General features: G+C 35.3%; 1 protein-coding gene across 1 annotated transcript; it reads left to right on the forward strand.

The window, feature by feature from the left end:
- The first annotated feature begins 2,264 nt into the window (after positions 1–2,264).
- On the forward strand, positions 2,265–24,642 carry STAM (signal transducing adaptor molecule). The gene is made up of 13 exons (XM_014312131.2): positions 2,265–2,344; positions 8,885–8,960; positions 9,045–9,140; positions 9,702–9,848; positions 10,120–10,210; positions 11,207–11,399; positions 11,726–11,820; positions 13,042–13,130; positions 14,725–14,812; positions 17,227–17,281; positions 17,536–17,689; positions 18,205–18,380; positions 19,527–24,642. The coding sequence occupies exons 1-13, from the start codon at positions 2,277–2,279 to the stop codon at positions 19,774–19,776; spliced, it is 1,578 nt and encodes a 525-aa protein (XP_014167606.1). The 5' UTR covers positions 2,265–2,276; the 3' UTR covers positions 19,777–24,642.
- Positions 24,643–26,556: the final 1,914 nt, after the last annotated feature.

The following is a 26,556-nucleotide window of genomic DNA, read 5'->3' on the forward strand; positions in this document are numbered from 1 at the left end:
AACATTAAACATGCATTAGTTTACTCCTTGGTTTGTAGAAGACATAACTGATTGCTATGTCATTTCTCTTTGCTGACATAGTGAGAAAAGAAGGATCAATTGTTGTCAAAAATACAGACAACTGTCTGTTATGTAGAACAATGGAAAAGACCAAGGTTTTAGTTCCATTGGATTGCTCATCTCTCTGCTAAAGGATGTGCCAGCTGAAGTGCAGCATTAGGCAAGAGTGACCAGTGTGGGTTTGTGAGCTCCTTGTGCGAGCTCAGAGCCTGGCAGGAGCTGAAGGCTTTGGAGAGAAGTGTGCAGTCACTCTTTGACTGGAGCTGGTCCAGCTCCAGTAGAGCAGGCAATGAACTGAAGCAGTGGAGTCCTGGAAGTAAACTGCCTCCATGTGGTCTGTTTTGTGTGTCTCTGGACTGTGCTTATCAGCTGCTTTCAGTCTGAGGAACGCAGTGTAGGAAACTCAGGCTCTGTGTTTTAAAAAAGCAGTTCTGGTGCTGCAGAGTTGAGGCTGTCTTGGAGCAGAACAGCTGCTGTGTGCATAGACTGCAATTTCAGAAGACTGCCTTGGTCTGTGATGGCTCATGCAAGGCATTGAGTTCAAGTGTCTTACCTGAAAATCACAAATTTCTATGACTGTTAGTCATAAGATGAATTGGAACAAGAGCAGACTGAAAGGAAAATGAAGTGGTTGGTTGATCAGCTGGTATATCTTAGTGCTAGATGTTAGCATGATGTCTACCCATAATTTTTGATATTTCTGTTGATTATGAATGCTTTTTCTAATCAAACAAGTTTTCTGATAGGGTTTAGAGAGAAGAGGTAATGTCCCTCTACTTTATCTGAGAGAACATACAGAATAGTAACTAACTCCCATTTAGGATTTCCCTATACTGTTTTGCTCTTTACTTGCATCAGGCTGTAGAGCTGATGTGTTATCATTTCAGTTGTATATATGTCAGTGTTGAATTTTTCCTCATAAATACTTTGGGAGCATATAACCATAGAGTTTTGCTTTTCTGCATTTTTGTTTGACTTAAGAAAAGAATTAACTGTAACCTACATCAATTTATAGGACGTAGAAACTTATTCATAAGAAAAGCCATCCATTTAGATATGAGTAATCCTTGTAATTTTTGGAGATTAGATGTTTACTTTGTCTTTGTCTTTGCAATTTTGCCAGTGCTAATCTAGATAATGAATCTTTCCTGGCAGAGAAGTTTTTATAGGAAATCTTTGGTTCCTTTCATAAAACTAAGTAGTCCAAGACATTCCCTGAAGGATGGTATTTACTGCTGACGCATATTTTGTGTTTTGTAGATGAAGCTGTAAACATTAGATGAAGAGCAGGGATGGGAAACAAAGTTTCTGTATTATTCTATGCCCATTATCCTACTTTTTGGTTAGTAATTAAAAATGTGGGGGCATTCCTTTATGCTCTCCAGTCCTGAGCTGATGTATCAGTGTTTAGATAATCTTCAATTGAGCTGCAGTGTAAGGGTCAGTTTCCTTTAATGCTTTTATTTATTGTTAACCTTACTGTAACTAAGCTTTTGTGGGGGACAAATAGAGAGGGAGCCTATTTTTTCTTCTGACATTGAATCTATTTCTTCTCAACGTCCTCTATTTCTTTAGTTTTTACCAGGGACTCTTGTCCTATTCAAAAAATTTGGAAGAAAGAGTCACAGTGGCTTCTTTGAAATTAACTTTGGTTTAGCAGTCTTTATAGCTGAAAAGAAACAGTGGGATATATTATCCAAAGCAGAAGTAAGAATGGGAATATAGAAGTTTAGTGATTATGATGACTTTTTTAATCTTTCTTGTTGAGATGTAATATATGAAAGGAAATGCAAGACACAGCACTTTAGTGTCTAAGAAGGTGATAAATTCAGCTGTATGTGACTCTGCAAACACTGAACCAATGCTTTGAGTATTCATATCCTATTAAACTTTATAGTTCAAATGGGAAAAAAATCTGTTGATAGCCATACTGCTTGTTAATGTTTTGTGTACACCTTTATGATGTGGTAAAACAACACCAAAATATATTTACTTATTATTAAAATTAATGGTCACAAGTGAACATTAGAAAATTAAAAAGAATTAGATATAACATTGTTAATATATAAGTTTTATTAAATATAGGGATTTTTCATACATTTAGAAATATACAAAGACATAATATACCAATGTCTTTGTTAACAATTTAGATTTTTTTTTAAATTTGTATTTTGATTTCCTTATACTTTTATTTATCAGAGAAAGCAACCAGTGAGATGAACACTGCAGAGGACTGGGGCCTCATCTTAGACATCTGTGATAAAGTTGGACAGTCACGCACAGGGTAAGTAACTTCAGGAATTTCCTCCCCAAACGTTTTTAATTCTGTTACTTCAGTCTCATACCCAGGCGAGAGGAGTGAATTTTTTGTTATCTTTTACAAACTTCTACAACAGCTGAATTTAACTTAAATTGGTTGCAAGTAAAAAGAAAACGTGTGGGGTTTCTGCTGAAATATTTTGCAGTCCTTTGGAGATACTGGCTGATGCGTTAAAATTAGGATTTGTGTACAGCAGCTTTTCGCCAGTGTAGCAGATAAAATAAATTGATATGTTTTAGCAGTATCCCTGTAAACCCAGGAAACTTCATGAGGCATTTTTCTTACAGAATCATAATCTAAGTTGGAAGTGACCTCCAGAGGTCATCTAGTCCAACCCCTCCAGCTTCAAACTGGTCTAATTAGATCAGGTTGCTCAGGACCGTGTCGAGTCTTGAATGCCTCCAAGGTCAAAGGTTCTGCAACTTCTGTGGGCAACATGTTTCAGTATTTAACTAGTTCTCCTTACTAAGTAAGGAAATAAAAAAAATAATTCTGCAATCTGTTTGCAATTTTTACTCTTCCGACTTGTCTGTTGCATCTTGTCCTGTGACTGTGCAGCTCTAAGAGAGGATCTGGCTGCATCTTCTGTGTATACTCTGATTAATTGCTTGTTGAAAGCAGTAAGCCCCACTTTTTGGCTGCTCTTCTCAAAGCTGAAGCACCTCTCCTATCTTTTCCCTGGATGTGACCCTCCCTGACCATCCTGGCAGCTATCTATTGGACTTAGGGCAGTGTGTAAATAGCCTTCTTGCAGTGGGGAGCACCAAAGTGGACAAAATGCTCCAGATGCAATCTTACAAGTGCAGAATGGAGGGAAAGGGTCACTTTCCTGACCTTGTTGGTTGTGCTGACCCATAGTTCGAGCTGGGATGTGGTTGGTTGTCTTAGCTGCAGGCTGCACTGCTGACACCTCTCACCCAATAGGACCTGCAGATAATTTCCTGCTTTTCATGTGGTCAGCTCCTGGCTTCATTTAAAATGCAATAGCTTATCCTTGTTCTTATTGAACTTCCAGTGTGCCCATTTCTCCAGCCTGTCCAGGTCCCTCTGAACATTATCCATGGCCTCAGTGTACTGATATGTTCCACTTCAACTTGCTCTGGTCAGTAAGTTACTGAGAGCACTGTTGCTCCCAGAAGAAATCCCTGAAGGATACTGTCTGCTAGCTGGAATTTGCACTACAGGTGACAACTCTTTGAGCCTAGGAGACCGGTTTTCCACCCACCTTTATCCAGCCCATATTTCACTAGCTATGTGATAAGGACACTACAAGGGCTTCAGCTGTATGTCAAAAATTCGCTAAAACCAAGGTATAAAGCATCTGCTGCCTTTCATTGTTCTCATCATCAGACCACCAGTGTCTTTGTCACAGAAAACAGCAAGCTTTGTGGTTCTTCTCCTTGTTTTCAGAAGCTATTCTCTGTCAGCAGGGCTTTGGAAAACGTACATTTTGGAGTTGTGATACTAAATTAAACACATCTTAATATGGGCTGCTAATGTTTCCATGTTTGATTATTTACTGAGCTCTTTCATGGAATTTATGCATGAACTTACTTTTTGGACAAGAAAAGATAAAGTATAATTTGAACTAGCAACTAAAAAATACAGTTTAAAGACATAATTTCAGAGTATTTATAGTGCTTTCAGTCAGTGTAGTATTAGGACTGGGAAATGTTTTAAATACACCTTTTTGAAGCACTTCTTGTAAAAATTTAGGAATGAAACAAACTCAAGAAGAAGGTTTTGCCACTGATGCTGTGGAAGGCTTCTCTGAGAATGACTTGGATGCCTTGTAGAACTGCTAGAAACAGTATGAGATGCCAGACAGCCAAGTCCCACCTGGGACTTTGTTCCTAAGGACAGGTTTGCAAATAATCTTATTCCTTGGGATTAGAGATGCTCTCTGGAGGAGTACATAAAAATAGCGCAGCATATTGAGACTTCTGTGCTGTTGTGTATAACTGTAGTTAAGATAACAGCTGGCAAGTTGTTAATAATGTTTCAGATTAGTCTTTATATGTAAAACTGCATTTCTATTCCTTGAGCACATTGATGCCAAGCTTGTAACAGTAACTATATTACTGAATGTTTCAGTATTCTATTTAATCACTGAAAGCCTTTCCACAGATGAAGTTTAGTCTCACAGCAACATAGCCTGAACAGTGCTCGAATGTGTGTAGCTGCAAGAGACGGCACTACAGATAAAGCTAGAGATTTCCTGGTAATATGCAGATAAATTCCTGTTAGGATTTCTGAGGTTTGTTTGTGTTGGTTTTGGTCTTTTTCTTTTGCGTATTTGTATTTTAATATTTTTCTTAATAAAATTGTTTTAGAAAAGTGGGACTTTAACCTTTGTAATATTTTTCCTGCGTGTAATAGGCTGCCAGCTGACTTGTTGCTTAAATTCAGATTCTGTTAAAACTTGCTGAGAGTGGGTTTTCTTTGTTTTTAATGGATTATATAGTGCAGTAGCAAGGTAAAGCAAGATAATGTTTCCCATTAAGAAGTTTAAATGAGATATGCTTAGCTGTTTGAAATTCTCCTGCAGTTTAAGGTCCTCTGACAAGGATGCAAGTCTTCTTAACTGGGATCAGCTTTAATTTTTTAACCAATTCTGCTCCAGTACAAGCTGCTTGTTTCTGTTCTTGGCAGAAGTTTAGATTACATAAATCTCTCATTTGTGGATTTTCTTTGTACTATTCTACAAGCCCCATTGCATCCTGCAGCATTCTAGATGTGAGTTGCCTTATACCTGAAGCCACAGCAGCCTAGAAAAACATTTATTCATCAAGTAGCACTTCTGGCATAGCACATTGTCTGCAAACTTGTTGGTATCCAGATTAATTGTTGGAAACCTGTTATGCTACAAAGATGTTGCATTTTCTCATAACATAAATTAGTTCCAGTTCCATAACATAATTGCTACTGTTATTTTTTATGTTGTAATACTCTCCATACCAAGAATTACAAATTGCTGAAAATGTTATCTTGCTTCCTTTAATCCAAACAAGTAAAACAGATTTTTAGCAAGTTAGAATTCCACTGAATCCCTCTCTTTGACTACTTTCTCTGGGTTTTTTTTTGTGAATTTAAAATCAGAGTTGCTATTAGAATTTTTATAGAAAACACAGGAAAGACAGAAAATATGTCAATATTTTAAACAATACGACTTGTTTACAATAGCTTATATGAAATAGTACTCTATGTAGTACAGAATTAACATTTTCTGCATGCTTCACATATCAGGTTCTTAGATGATCTAAAATTTGTCTAATGATGAGACAACACTTTTTTTAATCTTTGAATTTCCATTAGAAGCTCATACAGCTCAGCAGTTGCACATCACATTGTTTGCATCCTGTTTTTTGCCAATATTAGCTCAACAAATTGCCTTTAGAGCAAATTGCCTTTTCAGCATAGAAACATGATTAAAACAAAGGTTTTACTGTTAGAGGCAATCCTTTCTGTCTCCTGGTTTTGTACAGCATTCTTGAAAACTTGTTTATTTTAAAAATTTTTAAAATTTTAATCGCATGGAGTGATTCTTGAGGCTGTACTTTGCAGGGCCAGGAGCTGGGCTTCAATGATCTTTGGGGGTCCCTTCCTACTTAGGATGTTCTATGATTGTATATTTGACTGGCATTTTAAATCTGACTACAGAAAAGATATTGATTTTTGCATAGTGTTGCTTTTCTATGATGAAAATGCTTACAAAACTGAATCTATAGTTTATCATCTCAGAATAAAATAACACTATAAAATTTGGAATGGTTCATTAAACAGAATAAAAGGAACAACTAATGGACAGGTATGGTATATTTTAGCAAAGATGTCCCCCCTTCTTCAGTCATTTCAGTGATTTGCTAGCCAGTTCCTAACTCCAATTGGGTTTGCATTTGGCTTTGAGACACTTGTACTGTTTATTTCATGAGACATATCAGTCTACACTGAAACTTTCACAACTTCAGGTTTTTTTCCAGAAAATTTACTTAGTAAAAAAAAAAGATGGCTGAAAAAAAATTGAGTCAGTGGCTGAGAGGCTGCACCAAGGGTTGAGAAAATAGAAATGTACATTGCAACGCTCTGTGTTGGGGATGGGTATTGGCAAATTGTCATTGAGAAGTGGTTTGTCCATATTGCTGCTTGCCTAACTTTGTCTTGATTCCTTAAGGATTAATCACTGCCTCAGCAAGTCAGTGTTCTGGTTAGCTGTTTCTTCTTTGGTTGTTTTTGTGCCTGTTCATGCAAGAGAGAACAGCAAACTTGCTTACTTGATAGTTTTCCAATGTATCTTCCATTTTTTCCCCCTCACATTACACAATCTCAGTAGTATTTTGCATTGTAATTGCAGTGTATGTCTCACAGGCTGACCAGGAAGCTTAATGATCAGCCTGTTTCTGAAGGAGCAAGGAGGAAAGCTGAGTCCCACAGAGTTACCTTAGACTGTAAATGAACAATAAATTCCTGAACATATCTGAAATGTTTTGTGCAGAGTAGCATTTTAGATTGCAAATGCTGCTAATTGTGTCTTTGTTAAATAAAATATAATCAGAATTTTTTCTACTTTCTAAAACTAAACCTGAAATTCATTGTATTTTCTATATGAATTGGTTTATGATACCATATGATGCCACATATGATACACAACTTCTATGTATCTTGCCAAATTTTCACCCTACTTATTTGTTATAACTACTCATTGTGGTGCCTCTGAAATGATGATCATTGGAGTGGAGCTGTGGACAAATATTTGTATAGTACAATTTGGAGGGATGCCTACTAAGTAGACAGAGTTCTACACTCATAGAGTAAATGCTTCCCTCTGGTTTCTGTATAGTGCTTCTCATAATTTACACACTAAATTGTATGATGAATTAATTAGAAGTAAAAATAAGAATTACAGGCCTGTCTAGAATAGGTTTTCTTACTCTGTGTAACTAAAGATTGGCACACCTGGATTATCTTCTTTATCTACATGTAATCAAGTTTTCTTATTTTAAACATTTGAGTATTTAAAAACATTTAACATTCAAGTATTGATAATTGCTTTTAAATATATGTACAAGTAGATTGTACTTGAGACATGTAGATGATCATTTGGCTTTGAGGCTCTCTTATTACTTTTAATAAGACTTTGGATTCCTTTGTAAAAAACATCATAGGCTAATGATCCTGTTTCTGAACTGCTAAACTCTTGATCCTGCACCCTGCCTTAATAAATACTGGCTTCACAATGGGCAAGCACTTTTTTGAGCTTGCAATCATACCACATTGTTATTCCTACTCATAAACGAATGGTTAAAGAAAGCAGTTATTTCTAACAATTTTAGCTTGTATTCTTTCTCAACTTAAGTGAACATATGAGAAGTCTTGGATAATTAACAGATAAAAGGTAGTACTTGCCTTAAAGCCTTCATCTGTAATAATTGGTATATGAAGACATACACTGAATGATATGTACTTGTGCTGTGTGACAGCACTTTCTATAATTAGTGCCACTAAATATGAGGTGGACATTTCTGTAAAATGTAGACACTGCCAAATATAGTATAGCCAAGCAGTGGTGTAACTTATACCTGAGTTTCATGTTAGTTTTTGGATATCAGTTCAAAAGAAAAATACTTTTGCTTCCAAAGACAACCATGCTATAAATGTGTAAACTCCATGAATGTGTAAAATCTCTTAGTTTAGATTTACCTTCTCTTTTCCTCCTTCTCTACTTACCCTCTTCCAGGGTTATCTTTCCAGGGCTATTCAACAGATAATGATTGTATGCCCTTGAAAATTCCTACCTCAGCCTGGCTCAGCTTTCCACTACTTTATAGATGGAACAAAGTATCAGAAAGTCACATAGATTTTAATGTGCTAAACTTTCTGAAGTCCCCTTTCAAATTCTTTGTTGAAGTTGCTTTTCATGTTATTTCTATCTACCACAACATAGGTAAGACTTGAATTCTGTATTTAATTGTTTTGAAACTTTGATGTAGATTGTGTAACAGGTTTTTTTAGAAATTATTGGTTTATTACATGTCTTCTTTATTAATGTTATTCTGTAAATTAAAAGGTACTCTGAGGTATATGGTGGTAATTCAAAATAAAAGGGTGTTGGTAAATCAGTATGTAAGGAAATGTTCTTACATATATATGTGAAATATAGAGGAGTAGGTGCATGGACTACAGAGAATTCCAGTTCTCTAATTGTAAGGGGTTTGATGCATTTCTGGACTATTTACAGTAATTCACTCTTAAGTACAAGAAGTAATAGAAATTACTGAGAGGTTTTGATAATTAAGAGAGATACAAATACTACAGATAGAAATGGCTATAACTGTTTATGGTGTTTAATTTATTTTTTTAAATGTTATTGTTTTAAATTATAAACTACTAAATAATTTACGATGCTCAGGAGATCTTGCTATCTGTTAATGTTGTCAGCATTGTCACGTGTGCAGTAGGAAATGTTCATTCCAATCCATATTTTTAAAGCTGGATTGTGTTTTTCAGGCCTAAGGACTGCCTCCGCTCTATTATGAAGAGAGTGAACCATAAAGATCCACATGTCGCTATGCAAGCATTAACAGTAGGTTCTTTTTCATGTAGTTCATTTTCTTCCTGAAAAGTTATATTGCAAAAAAAGTCTAATTTTTAATCTTTCTTTCATTAGCTTCTAGGAGCATGTGTATCAAACTGTGGCAAAATATTTCATTTAGAAGTCTGTTCAAGAGATTTTGCCAGTGAAGTAAGCAATGTGTTGAATAAGGTAATGTATTGCATTGACTTTTATGTTTCACCTGTAAGTGAAATTGGATAGAGAATTGGGATAATCTGAAAGTAGAATGGAATCTACTTTTAGAGGACTGGAAAGACGGAGGAGGGGAAGGAGAGAAGATTACTGTAAAGACTGTGGCTTTTATGCATAAATGCATTGCATTTGTGTATATATGTTAACTTCCTGAATGCCACTTCATACTAGTTAACATAGATATTCTGTTTGGGGGAGGTGTGGTGTGTTAATTCATAAATAAGCTACTATATTTTCACTTTAAATAACATCAGTAAAACATTAAATACAAATATGATGAAATGGAGATGGAACAGGGAGTTCTATGTAATCTTATTTTACTTTATTTTGGGCCTAGCATGTACTGTACTGGCACAAACACAATGCTGATGTATTATTCTCCCTTTCTAATAATGACTGAGTGCTAAACTTGACTACAAAGTAAGGTATCTATATGTTTTATATTGACAATAACAGGCAATTACTTGAAATTAAGATCAGATTCTTACATTATTTGACTAGTTTCTACTGTCCATGCAGGGTCATCCAAAAGTTTGTGAAAAGCTGAAAGCCCTTATGGTGGAATGGACTGATGAATTCAAGAATGACCCACAGCTTAGTTTAATATCTGCTATGATAAAAAATCTTAAGGAGCAAGGAGTTACTTTCCCAGCTATTGGTTCACAGGTATATTGGATTTTTGTAGTTGTTCTCAAAGTGTGTCACAAATTCATTTTATCCTCAGCTCTGTGTTTTACAGTTTGTAGTCTTGAATTCTAGAATGTTTGGCAAACAAAATGAAAGCTATCTTGTCTTAATAACACTTTTCTTTGAGTAGTGGAATGCTCTAAATTATTTTACATTTTTATATAGCAGGTGAATACAAAGCAAAAGGGTGAAATTAATGCACTCTCACTTTTTTGTTGGGTTCATTTTTACATCTTTTACTTTTGGCTAGGCTGCTGAACAAGCAAAAGCAAGTCCAGCTCTAGTTGCCAAAGATCCTGGTACAGTAGCCACCAAAAAGGAAGAGGAGGATTTAGCTAAAGGTGAGTGCATTTATTTGCTGACATGATGCATATTGATTTATTTAAATGAACAATAGCCAATCTGTATGTGTTACTAATGGTTTCTTCAATAGTCAACCCACCAAAGTCTACTTTTAAAGAGATCTGTGTCTCAAAAGCATATCTACATGAGTTTCATAATGTTTGTGTCCATGCTGCCTCTTCTTAAATATGATCCATTTTTTTCTGCAAAGTTGAGCTGAGTTTAATATGAGTGAAACTTCTCTGCTCAGTCAAGCTTACTTGAAAATGACCCAGAAATATGAAATTATTCAAGGAATGATAAGGAGGAAAATAAAAGAAGGGGCAAATTTTTGCTTGTTTAAGCAAAAATAATTTTGTCAATTATGAATTAAGGAGGGACTTTACTGTGAAGGTGGACAAGCACTAGCACAGGTTTCCCAGGGATGTCATGGTGTCTTTATTCTTGGAGATATTAAAAAGTTGTCATTGGCAGTCAGCTATGGTGATCCTGTGTGAACAGGGGATTGGACCAGATGACTTCCAGAGGTGCTTTCCAGCCTCAGCCAATCTGTGTGAATCTGATTCTGTGAATCCAGGCTAAGGACTTCTGTCTAGCAGAGAACCAATGTGCACTGGAACACATTATCTTTTTAATGTTTCAAGCAGTCTGGAAAAGTTCAACATGGTGTAAGATGTAAAATAAGAATGTAAATATTTTACATCAGTTCAAGGTTGTAACAATAATATAATAATAAAAATTGGATGACTTTGGGGAGTTATTCTATTTGTTCTTATATGCTGTTTATTCATCCTGTCCATGTTGGAAGCCACAGTAAATCCACAGGCAGAATTCTGTTCTCTTTGTTATTTACCATTAATTCTAAGAGAAAGACACAAAGTCATTAAAATGCAATAGGAATAGAATTATACTAAAAGTTTTCACAGAATTAAATTTTCATATCCATCAACCCATTTTTATAGGGAATTTTCATCTGAGTAACTCTTCTTTTGTAGCTATTGAGCTGTCACTAAAAGAACAAAGACAACAGCAGACAGCACTTTCCAGTTTGTATCCAAGCACCTCAAGCCTTTTAACCAACCACAAACACGAGGGCCGAAAGGTTCGTGCAATCTACGATTTCGAGGCTGCTGAAGATAATGAACTAACTTTTAAAGCTGGAGAACTTATAACTATACTTGATGACAGGTAAGTTATATAGAAAGCCTACTAGAATTATGTTAAACTGTAAAAATTAATTAGAAATAATTATATCTTCTATGTAGAAGCATACCTTGAAATGCAATGAATGGAAGCGTAATTTTGTATTAATACTTTATTTTGTTATCTTCTCAATTTTTTACAAATAAATATATTTGCATAAAAATTCCTGTGTAAAGATTTCTGCATATATGCAAGTTATATGTATGTGCTAGTGATATAAAGGCCTTTACTGTGCAATTCCTAGGAAAGTTCCATGTGAGTATGGGATTTCTGATGTATGGGGACTTTACTTTTTTTTTTTTAATCTTTAGTGATCCAAATTGGTGGAAAGGTGAAACTCATCAGGGTATAGGATTGTTTCCATCTAATTTTGTAACAGCTGATCTTTCTGCTGAGCCTGAAATGAGTAAGTGACATTGCATTTATGTATATATGTTTAGCTCTGCCATGGCTCATGGGTGATTTCCTTCCCCTTATGATGGAGTTCAGTTGCAAATTTATGTGATAATTGAAGTAAAACTGAGGAGCCCTTGCTATGCTATCACAAAAAACAGACCAAGGTTGCCCAAACTGTCTTCTGCTGAAAAATGCTGCTGTCTGCTGCTGCCTTTGTCAGCAGTTTCTTTGAGACTCATGAAATCATTCCATTGACACCTAGACAGACACGGACAACAGCAGCTTTTTTTCCAAACTGCCTTTTTGTCCAGTTGCAATGGTGCATATCTAATTGAGATGAAACTGAAGGCCCCATGGCAGATAGGACTTGGAGACAGACTACCAGTGTTCAAATAGTTCAAGAAGCCTACCTACTGTAGGTATGTACATGTGCATAGGTACATGTGCCTAGTGAACAGAGGGATTTTCTGCATGCAGCTTATTTATATCCAACCAATCTACTTTAACTATTTAATAAAAATATTAAATCTGGGATAGGACTTCAATATTCTAGAGCTGATTTATGTAAATCTCATGGGTTTGAAAGGTTAATCATCTGTTATCTCAATTTGAGGCTGCTAGAAGTATGAGCAGGTCAGCAGAATTACATGCTGTACCAGTCATTTGTGCTATGCTATGACTATCTGATAAGAGTCATATTTGGCTTTTTTGCTAAATATAGAGCTTTTTTGTGCTAATCTCCACTACAGAGGAATGAGATGCTTTGCATATAGGATTTGGTGAAGATGGAATAGAAAAACTTAAGACCTTTCAGTTGTGGACTTTGCTTTGGAGAAAAGAAGGCTCAGTCTGTCATAGATGATTTTATCAGTTTTATCTTAAACTTGAGTTGGTAGCCCTATTGTTTCCAATCACTCTTTCTCAGTCTTTTAGCCTGATGGCCTTTCAATATATATATTATGTGTAGGGAGACTATGATAAAGCCATTTACTTGCTAAAACATATTTCTGCTGAGATTGTGTGAACTGATCTATTTTTTTATAATGTGATTTACAGATAAGAAAATTATTTAGGGCTGAGGCTTTCAAATGTCAATAAAATACTAATTTTAAAAATTTTCACAGTAGAGTTTTCAAATGCAAGGAACCTGTAACCTATACTAGTTGTATAATATTTATGTCATTGTTTATTTTTTCTTTTGTAACATTAAATCTGGCTGTTTATCTTGCAGTGAAAGCTGAGAAGAAAACAGTGCAGTTCAGTGATGAAGTTCAAGTAGAGACAATAGAACCTGAGCCAGAACCAGTTTATATTGATGAAGTAAGCATGGCAAAAATCCTGATTGGTATATAAAATGCACTTCTGGGACATTTAAATATATGATGTTTAACCCTTTCATCATGTACTTGAAAAATATGATAAAAAGAGTGTGGAAAGAGAGTTTCCTTTAGAGTAATAAATAAAATCTTCAGTATTCTTTTTTGTTTAAGAGTCTTGAAGTTCTTGGGAATTTCTGAAACTGAATTTGGAACTGCATTCCATTTAGGGCCCTACTTGAGGGTTGTACGTCTGTTTACCTCCAAGCTAGAATCTTAGTGCTGAGTGGTACATCTACTTTCAAATTTTGCTAAAAGTACTTCAGGATACCATAGAGATACTCATCTTGGCTGCTCACTTAGATTTATTTCCAGTGTAACCACCACTGTCTACCCTCAAACTGAAAGATCTTTCTGTCCCTGAAAAGTCTGAAATACTGTTCCTATGTAAGTAATATTTAGTAAGATATTTACAATCTCACCACAGTGATCCTGTAGGGTTTCCAGGAGCATTCAGTCCAGGAAATTTCCCTCCACCCCCTCTTTTTTTTTTAACCTCAACCTGGGTTCTGTCATGTTTTTTTTGAAATGAGAAATCAGTTACTGCCTTCCTGAAGTCCTATTTAAATCCCACCTCAAAAAAACTCTTCTTCCCAGGAGATACTAGTTTCTAACCTGCTGAAATAGATTATCTGAGGCCTGCCTTGAGCTTTCAGCCTTCCAGCTTTTGTTTTCTGTGAGTCCATTGTTGATTTTTGTTTTAGTGTCTTCTTTTGTTTTTAAATTGGCCATAGTATAATTTTTAAGGAAGTAGTTAATTTGACTTTTCCCAGCCTTTCCATGGTTTAAGGAGGACAAAGCATGATTTTCTTTCATGCGACCTATATAACTCAATGTGAAAAAGGCTAATTATTTGATTGTGCTCAGCTAATAAATGATTAAAAATAATTTACATGTAATGTTTTTGGTACTTTAACCAATATAGTTCAGTCCAAGACATATTTTTCAAAGACTTTATGCCTGTTTGTTTTCTAACCTTTGATGTTTTTATTACAAAAGGATTGCACTTAAACTCCTTACTTAAGCTCTACTTGTTCTGAAGTAAATCCTGAGATGCCTCCAAACATCATCTTAAAACAGCACTTCATTACATTAATAATGGCATGGCTCATGTACTGAATAGGCCTCATGCACTTAAAATTGCTTTTCAGTGAATTTGAAGTACTTTCTCAATGTATTCTGTCAAAACATTTCCACTAGTCCCACTAGGTGGTGGTATTGCATATGTAATATCTAGGCTGGGAAAATAGGAACTGCTCAGAAAATAGTACATGGTTAGAAGGACTTCTAGGAATAAAGGAGTATTGAGCACATTCCTTGTTAAAGCTATTTTTTCTCATTTTGCATTTCCTTGTTCAAGCATCTTCATTCCTCTAAAGTAGCATGTATAATTTGCATTTTTTTAAAGTTAATCTAGTTGATTCTCAAGTGCCAAGAGATCAAAATGGCTGTTGTGAACAGCTGCTTTAATTTACTATCCTGAAAATGCTAATTCCCTTGCTGCCACATTTGCCCTAATAATACAATTTGTGTTCCAGGATAAAATGGACCAACTCTTGCAGATGTTACAAAGTGCTGATCCATCTGATGACCAGCCAGACCTCCCAGAACTGCTTCATCTTGAGGGTAACAAAAAAGAATTAGTTTTTTCATTGTTGTTTCTCTCACTGGTAATTTTCTGTATCAACGCAGATTGAAACTAAGCTGAAACTTCTTCAGCTTCGTGTACATGTGAGAAGCATGCCTGAGAAAAGTGCCTGAGCCATAATTATCTTCTCACTTCTTGTTCCCCACATCTACGAGACCAAAGTCAAAAATGTTAACTTAAAACAAATCTACTTTTCTCTAAATAAAACTGTTTCCTAAATTATTTTCCCTTTTCAAGACACATAAATACTTAATTTGGTCATATTCATTCATAATTTTTTTCCTTCACAAGGTAGTACAGCATGAGTGGCAAAAGGAGTGTCAGGAAGATTCCATGAGAGGAAGCAGAAACACTAGAGAGATTTAGAATATACCTGTGGGTGTCCCACATGCTTTTCAGTTGCATGTGTATTTCTGGAGGAGTTGCATATTAACAAATAACTCATGGAGTGCTACAAATTATCCTACTCTTTGAGTCATTGTTCAGACTATCTCTTCATAGAGACATTATAGATCATTTTACCTAGGCTGATAGATGCACCAAAATTTTTAAAGTGGAATTTGGAAAAGGAAGAAAAGAAACATCTTGATTATGAGACACAACATAGGCTTAAACTGACAATCCAGATGATGCCAGATTTGTTAAGAAAATGACAGTTTCTACATCTATCTAGAAGTTAAGAATTAAAAAATGCATAGGTTTCTAAACTTTTAGATATCTCCCATCTTTCCACATCCATCTGGTTCATCATCTCTGTAAATTAATCCTGTTTTAGAAAATCACATCAGCAACACGTCTGCACATATTCTTGTTCCACTAAAGAGAGGTAAAAAGAAACATGACTGGTTTTATTCTTTCAAGTCTCAAATATAGCTATAGAGGCTGTTGTCTAAGAAGCAGATTTTCTGTATCTGATCCAGGACAGAGGCAGAGAAACTAAAGGTATGCTTGTCAACCAGCCTACAGATATGGCTTACTTTAGGAATTGTTTCAAAATGCATTGTGAGATCATTAAAACAATGCTGAATTTTATATTAAACAGTGGGACTGCTCCTGGAATCTGAAGTCAGTAGTGTGGTCGGATGATTATTCCCCAGCTACCTGCAACAGCACTTGCCAAACATATGACTACATATAGTTCTACAATGCTAATTCAAAATTACTTGCTCTACACTTATTTAGGCTTTGGTGAACTACTGTTTTGGACATAGGTTCTGGAAATTTTACTATAGATATGTTTTGAGTCCTTGGTTCCTACTGTGGTGGTAGATGCTGATCAACATTTGAGGGAAAAACCACTTCATTTTCTTCTGCCATCCACATGTCCAGTCATAAAAGTCTGAGTTGGAGAGCTCATCCAAATGTATGTGTTCAGGAGCCCAGAGTTTGTGTTTGGCAGCAGAGCAGTCATCATGTTAACAGAATCTAAACAATCCTTGTCATGCCTTTTGCCACACTTCGTGCTATACATAAAAGCAGGCAGAACTTTGACAGCTTTTACATCTTTGCCCAGCATTTCTGCCAATGTATTATTGATCCCAGGTTCAAAGAAGCAGATGGGTACCTCTCATACAACTCCTCTTGCACCTGGAGTTGCCTCCAAGGAACTCAATAATGATGTCCTTTCACTTGTCATGGCTCAGATGTTTTCAGGACCTTCTGCATTTCTAATATTCTAAATTTCCCTTTCAGCTTTTGTGTCTGCTTATTTGACATTTGACAAACTCTGCCTTTTTGCTAATTAGCCATGGTTTCCTTGGCAGGTAGATGAGCCCCATGTTCTTGTGCTGAAAGGAGGCATGGGGTGTATTTTTGTTTATTTTAATGCTTTTTCATTCTGATTCTGGTAAGATTTTGTGTTGTTTTTTGCACATGTCACTGGTTTAAAAGACCCCCTTCCCCCAGTTAGAATTTTAGTGAGACTAATGTGCTATTAATGTCTTTGATGTGCAGATGATTGAATCATTGCAACCAATTTTCTCCTTCATTGTTTTCATAGTCTTCTTGTAGCAAAATTGGATGAGCACGTCCTAGGTTGCAGTGCCAAATCTTCTTCCTTTAAGAAGAGATTTCAATTCACATGAGCCTTTCATGCAAAATAGTTTCACTTTTATACTTCCTGGATATTAAATGTGTTTTGTTTCATTTTACTTTTATTTTAAAATATGTTTTTTAAATTGTACCAGTACTGAAAACTTTAGCTGGGTCTCATTCTTAAATTGTTCATGACACTACCTCTGTTATTAAAAATTTTTTTACATACAGATTATAGTAATGAACTAAAAGAGAATTGGACTAGCATCTATTTCTATTTAATTTTTTTATAGCTTTCTGACTTTGCAGTATGGAAATGTTTATTATTCTGATATATTTTAATGTCTTTCTATTCTAGCAATGTGCCACCAGATGGGACCTCTCATAGATGAAAAATTGGAGGATATAGACAGGTAAAAGGAAATGTCATGTGCTTTGACTGAAATTAAAATTCATTCTTAGAAACCAGAGTTGTTACTCAATACCATCTTAATTTCTGTGAATAATGGCAAGAAAATATTGTACCATTTGACTTTCTGGCACTTGTCAAGCATCACTTCACAGTAAAAAAAAGTTACTTAACACACTTAATGAAATTACTCTGTGTTGTCTGTCCTATAATAAAGTTACCTAAATTGTAAAATGAACTGTCATATATATTTTCTAGGAAACATTCAGAACTTTCAGAGCTCAATGTTAAAGCAATGGAGGCTCTTTCTTTGTATAACAAATTGATGAATGAGGACCCAATGTATTCCATGTATGCAAAACTACAAAACCAGCAGTATTACATGCCGTCATCTGGTGTTTCTGGCTCTCAGGTATGGATGTAGCCTTTAATAGCCATTGACCTTATCAAGTTCACACTGACTGAGCAGTGTTTTCTCTTAGTTTTTTGGCACAGTATGTAAAAAAATAAAAATAAAAGTGTTTGTTTTCAGCTACAAGCTTTGGATGCTCTTCTTTTGTGGGTTCTAATGCTTTTAATGTTTTTCTGTTCAGTTCCTTTTGATCAAGGAAAAAGCCCATCCTGGGCTTTTAGTTGCATAAAATTAAAAAATAAAACTGCCAGGGCTTTGCATAGTGGGTCAAAGAAAATAAGCAACCAAAGGAGTACAATTTCTCCCTATCTACTCAGAGATAATTCAACATGAAAATGATGCTATGAAAGAATTACCATTTTTAACTTCAGTAATTTAAATGCTAAATGCTCTTCAGTGGTATATAAAAAAAAGGAAACTAAAATATTTGAGCAGTCTTTAAGTTCTAAAGTCAGATATTAAATAGCAAATTTTCTTGTATTTTATTTCTAATACTGCTTTATTTAACTTCCTAGGTTTATCCAGGGCAAACTCAAGGTAATGCATATTTGGTGGCAGGGAGTGCACAGATGGGCCCCATTCAAGGTTACAATCTTCCTCCAGAACAGCTCCCTTCTCTCAGCCAAGGCACAGTTACTCCATCTGCCAGCTCAGTAATTCCTGGTCAGCCTGCACAGACGTCTTACACAAAGTAATTTTAAATATTTTTCTATTCAACTTTAAATCAATTTAAACAGAGACTCTTTTTTAAATTACAGGAGTATAATAAACACAACTGAATGATACTTTAGTGCAATCATTTCCAGAGTGCTTTTTATTGGTGTCATGTATTTGGTAAAAATTCCTGACAAACTTAAGTTTTTTATTGTTTTTTTTTTAATTTTATATAGTTTTAAATTTTCCGTATACAAAATATGTAATTTATATAGCTCTGTGCTTTTTAATATAAAACAGAGGAAATTATACAGACATGGTTTAGTAGAATTAGTAGTAACTTTTTATATAGTTTTAATGATGAAGATTATATACTGCTCTGGCTGGCTCTGCATAATTTCTGAGTGTAAATTCTACTGCTCATTTGTCAAATATCTTACTACAGAAGAATGGGGAGAATTTTGCTCATTTTGGGAAAGTGAATGGGCTATGAATACTGACTAAAGCTTATACAGCTTGCCTAAATAAGGAAGCTGAAAGAGGCTTTTTACATTGGCTGGATGGCCAAAGATGCTAAGTTTTGGTTAAGTTACCTATATTGTGGAAAGGTTTATGGGCTTTTGTTAATTGGTTTTTGTTTGTTTGAGTTTTTTGCCTTTGTTTACTCTCTATGGAAAGTAATTTTATTCTAAAAAATTGGGAGACACATCCATCTGAGTTATTAAAGTATTTGTTAGTCTTTGTCCCCAGAGGTATTTATTTGGGATAGCAAAGCATACAATGATAAAGTGAGTTTCTGCATATTGATCCGACTTGTTTTGCTATTTAAAACAGTTTGTTGCGTTTTGTTTTTTTTTTTTTTTCCATGAACAGAATGGGAGATAGATGGTATTCCATGTTGCACCTTAAAATAAATCAGAAGTACAGATACATAGTCTAATTTTAAATCCATGGGGACTGTCTACTGTATGTTTAAATCTGAGGAGTGTGTTTGAGTTTTAATGGGAATACTCATTGGCTACAGTTTTAAATATGCAATCTGTCCAGAGTTAGAAGATTTTTGTGTGTATAAATAGAACAACTGAAGAAGCAATAAAATTTTGCTGTTATGTTGATAAATTGTTTGTTAGTTCTACTTTAAATATGTTTTCTCTCATTTTTGTTGTTGTTTGGTTTTTTTCAGTGCAATGGTTGGTTCTGTTGCTGGAAGTACCTTTTCTAACCAGCCTTCAGTGTATAGTCCACCACCTGGTACTGTTGATGTTGCTGCTTATCAGAATGCTGGAACTAATATGTCCCAGGTGCCAAACTATAACTTAGCATCTACAGCTCTGCCACAGACAGCAGGCAGTCAGCAAGCACCTCCACAACAACCACAGCCTCCACCACCTCAACAAGCACAGCACAGTTACTCACAGAAGGCTCTGCTATAGGATCCAGGACTTGTGATTCCTAATCTTCTTTAACCTCTGCTAAAGGCGGTTGGCGATTCTATGAGTTCCTTCATTTAATCTCTTAAACTTTGTTTATCCTCAGCTTAATAAGAATCTCTCTTGGTGAACAAGTTCAATTTGCACTGACTTTTTAGGATTTTTTTTTAATTTTGCGGAAGAACTGATATATTTAGGAAATTTAATTCCTTTTAAAATGCCTAAAATTGGTACAAGATTATTTATGTATGGTTAAATTGGCTAGTTTGTGAAAACTCAACCATTGCAAACTGTTGTGGCATATATGTTATGTACATATAGTGTGTGATTGCAGTAGTGCCCATTTCGTATAACTATGGTGGTCATGTGAATATATTTAACACAATGTTTAAAAATAATTTGCTTTACTATTTTATTTTAATCATGAACTGACAACCATATTTCATAGTTTTGTCTAGTTTTAAGACAGATGCAATGTCTTTTTCCAGTGCAGGAAAAACAGTAATTCTGCATATCATGGTTACAATTACAAGCTAAGGTCTATATATGAATTTATAAACTTATCTAAGTTTCACTACTTCTTGAATTGAACACAAGTGTATCATGACTATTAGATAGCTTATCTACCAAAGTAAACTTGTTAACTAGTAAATAATTTGGGGGGATAACAGCAAATTATGATTCTGCTTCGGACATAATTACTAACTTAAAACTACTATTCAGAGGCTGCTAAACATGTCATGGGACCATGAAACAGAACAGCATTTTATCATGAGAAGCATGTAATTTATTTTTCCAAGTTGTTTTTTAAAATGAGAACCAGAACTGTATTCTATGTGTGTTGGTAGAGATTACACCAAAGAAAGACAGAGGAATTGATTTGAAAGAGAAACAATGGAGTTTTAAACTGGAACACACAAAGTGAATTACTCTATTTTATTCAAGTCTTCTTAATTAGAACATAGAGAATTATGGACATGTAAATCACTTTGCTGAACAAACCTTCAGGGCTTCATTATATCTCTTGTGGCCTTGCTTAACAATTTGTTCTGTTTACTGTTCTAACACAAACACTTCTGCCTTAAATGTCTGTTTCAATTTCCAGTTGTACTATTTGAGTTTATTAGCCTCCTATAATTTGAATAGTTCATGAGGCATCTCATCAAAATCCACTTTTAGGTTACTTTAAATTCTCTTCTGCAGCAACATGCATTAGCCTGTTTCAAACCCTTGTGTTCCTCAGTAACTTAGCCACATGGCTTTCTGTGGATGAGGTGCTGCAAAAGAAATGTGGTAATGGAAGGCAGCATTTCAGGTGTGCTTGAGCAGAGTTTCTTGTACCAAGACTGTTGTTACTTTGTGTTTGTATTCCATCTTGTAATGCATCCTGGTTTCATCTTTTCCAGCAGCTCTAATTTCCACTAGAGCAGTACTGGGCGGCTTCAACATCAGATCTGGTTTTAGTCCTGTGTGTATGTCAGAAGTTGTTCGTTATGTGTACTATATTTTAGTGTGATGCTTCTGGAATTAAATGTTGCAATTGTACATTATCCTATAAAATGAGCTCTGTTATCCCATGTACTCCTGCATCTGTTCACAGTTACCTAACATGCCTTTGTTTCACTATTTTAATTTACATCAGTGTTTTGCCAGATACTTTCAGATGACTGCTTTGTATAACTTCTGACTGGGGTGGTTACAAAACGTTCCCATGGTTGATCTATTCCAGTTGGGGATGTTCTAGCCAGCTGCTTGATCTAATGCTAGGATTTTCACATATTTGTTTTCTCTGAAATTTTTAAGCATCCTTGCAAACCGTCATTAATTATTTCAGTACTTGGTGTCATCAGAAAAGGCTGTGAAATTTGAAAGGAAATACTAAAGAAAAAAATAATAATCTGACATACTGTGTCATGGATGACTTTTTATGGATTAAAGAAGTGATGTCTTTAGAAAGGATTTGTAGTATAATTTAGATAGTGTTCTCTGTGTGCATTAGGTATCTTATTCCAAAATCAGATAGTCAATGCATAGAAATGTATAATTTATACACAAAAGTGAAAATAATTTTTTTATTCCATTGTTCTTAGTCCCTGATTCAAGGAAAAGCTTGAAGTATCAAGATAGTCTTTTTGTTATTAACAATTGTATTCTTAGGTTTTCATATGTTGTGTCACATGGTCCCTAATAAGGGTATGTGTTACTTCCATACAGAAATGACCCAGAAAAAATACATTTTGTTAGTAATTTGTCATTGTTTTTAAAACTTCTGAAATTTTTCCTTGATTTACAGAAATGCTGGATCCTGGGTTTCTCATTTGAACACTGAACCCTTATGTGCATCACAGTTTTTCTGCTCTCCAACTTGCTTATTTTGGTCATTCATCCATTTTTATGAAAATTAAAATCACCTTTCATGTTCATAATGACAAAAAAAGCCACTTGCTAAAATTCAGTGCCCCTTTAAATTCAATATAATGAAAGTTGTGAAAAAAAGATAGACATTTTCTATTTTCCTTCATACTTTTATTAAAGTCACTGCTCTAAGGTATCTCCTGTAGCAGGCTGGGAATTTTAGTTAACTTTGAATCAGAGTTCATTGTCTAGAACTGGTGGAGCAGGTCACTAGAATTTTAGGTTCTGAGTCATTAGTGTTTCTCTTGCAACCTACATTTTCCATTTCAAGTGCAATTTTTGGATTAAATTAAATTTGGAGCTGCATTACTTCATGTTGGTTTTTTTAATCAGAAAATATCTTTCTGCTTGATTGTGCCCTGTATGCTTGATACTCTGAAGTGATGCCTTCTCCTACTTTGCTAGATGCTGTCACTGCATGAATTCCTGCAGTCATCCTCTCATATTCTCTCTTACAGCTTAGAAATGATACTTCAATTCTCCTCCTCTCTGCTGGTTTGCTATCATGAACCTGGAGATGCCATTGCTGGTGCTTCTCTGCCATGATTGATTCTCAGATTCCTTGTTCATGCATTGTTTTGACCAAGTTCACTTATGTTCTACCTTATTATGGTGTTGAACACTGAAATGATAGTGAGCAGGGGAAAGCACACGTACAGCGACTGTGTGGAAAAGCTTTTTAGCAATTAAATAAAGTGTCAGAATGTAAACTGTTTGAAAGTAAGGAATCGTTGGAAATGTTATTCATGTTCCAACAGAAGACCTGATTTTTGAATGTCTTGTTTTTTTACATGTAAATTGTCAGTTTAAGGCTAAAATGTCTTCCAGATAGTTTGTATAACCCTTTTTTACTTAACCCATTCTTTAAGGAATACAAAAATGCTAATTGACTTCAGAAGGGGCATTTCAGTGTCTTGGTTGGCATGAATTGGAGCAAACTCTGGAAAGTGCCTTCTGTGCATTTCACTTTTATGAGCAAAATTTTTTTTAGCCATGTGTACCATCCCAATTTATGTGGGCACAACAAATGTGTCAAGATTTACTGTAAAACCTCCCAAGAAAAATACTGGGGTACTATGTTAAAATTTTCTGTATTGACGTCATGGCAGTGGGTGCCAGAGTGTGCAGCTGCAGGAACAGTCACAATATATTTGCCCAACTCTGTTTAGTAACTGGTGCTGTGTAGATGTGTCTGTAATGTCATTGGCCAAAGCACATAGCAGTAAAAAGGAGCAAAATGTAAGAATTCCTGCATGTTTATCAACAAGTGTGGAGCAGCATACTGCCCTCATGTCACAGTATTTATGTCAAAATGCTGTTCGTGAATTTTGAGGCAGGGAGAACTAAATAAATTTGAGCTTCAGAAAATTCTGCCAGATTGCAAATGGTTAGATGTAACAGAGATGGATTTTCTTTTAATACCATATACATATTTTGCTGATCGCTCTAGGCTGCTACTATAGTTCTCTGATTTCCTCTAGATGGCAGGAGCATCAGATTTACACTGGAGAACTGCTTAATACCTCATTCTCCATTTTTTTTAGTGTTTTCTCTAATATAACTTTATTTTTCACTCATATTTTTAAGATATCTGTGCAGTCTTTATATACAAAGGTCTTGTCTTATTTCTTCTCTGCTGGGGTTCACAGAATGAGAAAGGCATCTCTAGTTAGAGCAGCTACACTGGCACTTTGAATTACACAACTGCACCTTCCTTTGGAGAACATGTATTATCCCTTTTGAAGAACAAGGAGCATAATTTTTCCAGTTAAGAACTGGAAGAGTTATTTTTAAAGATAAAGGTAGAATAAAAGTTGCAAAAACCTTCATTGCCAACAGCAGGCGGCAGAATCATTTTTTACTCTGTTATTCAACCTTGGTAAAGCTGATCAACTCCACACTACAGCTACTCCTTTATCATTTTCAGCTGCAGTGAATACACTGTCATTCATACATACACTGTCCAACACCATAGGAAAACATAGAGAAAGCCTTGACATTTGAACTTTTGCTTCAGTATGTAAAAAACACTACGAACATCTTTGAAGCCTTGTTTCTTAAATTAGGATGGTTGTGTTTAAAAACATTCCATTTGCTACTATGTAAATTGCAGATCTAAAATTCCCTTGTCATGCTGCTTCCTTGGAAGAAAGGTGGTAGCAGTTTTTGTTCTATCCTGCATGTTCTTCTGGAATCCAAATATTTTTTGTCTATGTCATAAAAAATAAAAAACTGCTGCAGTCTGCTTTGGTTTTAATAAAGTGTACACAGTAGCAAAGTGCATTTTTGTTTGGCTTTGTTTGTTTTGATGCTCCCTTTGATGTTGGCATATGTATATATTTAGATATACTGCACTGTTGTACAAGAATTGTTTTAGTAAATAACACTATTTGTAAAAACTGTTAATTGTTTTTGGTATGAATGCAAAATATTAAAGTTGAAGTATTTAGTTCATTATGTTGCAAAGTCAATTTATAAATTTTATAGAAGAATATTCTGAAAAGGACTTCTTTTGCTGGAAAGACTTAGAGATACAGGAAGCAAGAAGTACTTACATTTTCTGGTTTCAGATGGGGTGGAGGTGGGTCTTTCTCTGTTCTGGTCGGGGAGGATTTGTAGGTGTTTTGTTCTTGTTTGATGTTTACACATAAATTACATTATATTTTTAAACACAATCTCTCATTGATTTCCTTCAGCTAACCCAGATAATCCATTGTAGATCTTATTTCAAGTATGCTGCATGTCCTCTATCTTTTGGTAAATACAGCATCAGTATTTTAAAGGGATTTTAAAGAACAAATGGAAACAATTGTGTCTGTACTGTCTGATGTATATATTTGGTTACAGATGATTAAGCTGATTGTATGGTAGCTTGACAGTTCATTCCATTTCTGATGACAGCAACACAAAGTAGTATAGAACCTGGTGTTTTGATCAGTGTGAAATGTCTTGAAGATCAGGCTAAAACCTGGTTTGTGAATCTTTAAGTGCTGTCAGAATTGAAGCTTAAAAGACTTGACAGCTGTATGCTGTGTTCTTAAAACAATGATAAGCATAAATTTCTTGCTTAAATTGATGTAGACACCATGCATAGGACTTTGGGAGCAGTGGGCAGCAGTATCAGTTTGCCTGTTCTTAGGGTGTCTTCTTAAAAATGTGAGCCAAATCCCTTAGAAGAAGAGGTTATGTGGATTGTGGGTTGGTTCACTAGGATAATTCATGTCTTTCAAGAGAATGTCTATTCAGTTGACAGAATTAAAAGTTCTGCAGATTGTGTAGAAATGAACTTGTTCTGTTTTGGATCAAGGAGAGGCAATTAATATTGAGTTTTCTTTACTGCCTATCTCTTTTAGGTAGAAAGCATTTCTGTTGGGATGCCTATGATAAAAATAGATTTTGGGAGTTTGTTTCGTAGTATTTAATGTTTATTGTAAAATCTGTTGCCATGAACCTGGGCAAGAGATAATATAATCATGAAGTCTGTATTTAAGGAGCTGGAACCAACTCTTAAACTTTTGAAGAACTGGTTCATATACAATCTCTCTTCATAGCACTCACTTCATATCATATTTATGAAGATGGAGAACTTAATGAATGGTCTTATTACTCTAACTAGTTTTTGAAATCTTATTCTACTATGTTGCAGGACAAAGATTTTTCTCTCTCACAATATTTTTAAATTTAAATTTTTAGATTATTTTAAGTCAAGATTGTTTTTGTTGATATTGATTGTGATCTATGTTTTAAGTGAGAAATGAGAATTAAGCCATTATGAGAGAACCTTTAGGAGAACTTTCACTGATTAAGGCTGATTTGTACTTTTTAAAATTCACATCAACTCTGGGAGTGTATACGGGCAACACACACTAATGCAGATAATCATATAGGGCTAAAAAACCCATGTATTTTTAGCATACAAATATGGAATGTGGTGGTTGTGTCACCTAATATTTTGCTTTGGCTTTGCTTAACCCTGTTCAGCATGAGTTTGAGTCCTTCTGCATGCAGCTTTGATTGCTAACAAACAGTGCAGCTTGGTGCCTATGCCCCATGTTCCCATGCTGCTGACATCCATTGCCTTAGCAGCTGTGCTTCGGAGCCCTGTAGAGGAGCAGAACACAGCAGCAAGGTGGAGGGAGGGTGCTTGGCAGAGCCTGTTGTCATTGGGACACTGCTCAGTACCACAAACTGGCTGGTCAGTGTCTCTGTTTATCACTTTCTGGCTACAGAAAGCATACATAGCAAGGAATGGAAGCCTTCAATACATACATACCTGGACCACTCACAGTTCTGAAGCTTGATTTACTAATGACACTCTGACTGCTACTGAAATCACACTGGAATCTATTTCTGGCCCATTGTGATGGC

This window comes from Geospiza fortis, unplaced genomic scaffold, assembly GCF_000277835.1.
Source record: "Geospiza fortis unplaced genomic scaffold, GeoFor_1.0 scaffold138, whole genome shotgun sequence".
Classification (NCBI taxonomy): domain Eukaryota; kingdom Metazoa; phylum Chordata; class Aves; order Passeriformes; family Thraupidae; genus Geospiza; species Geospiza fortis.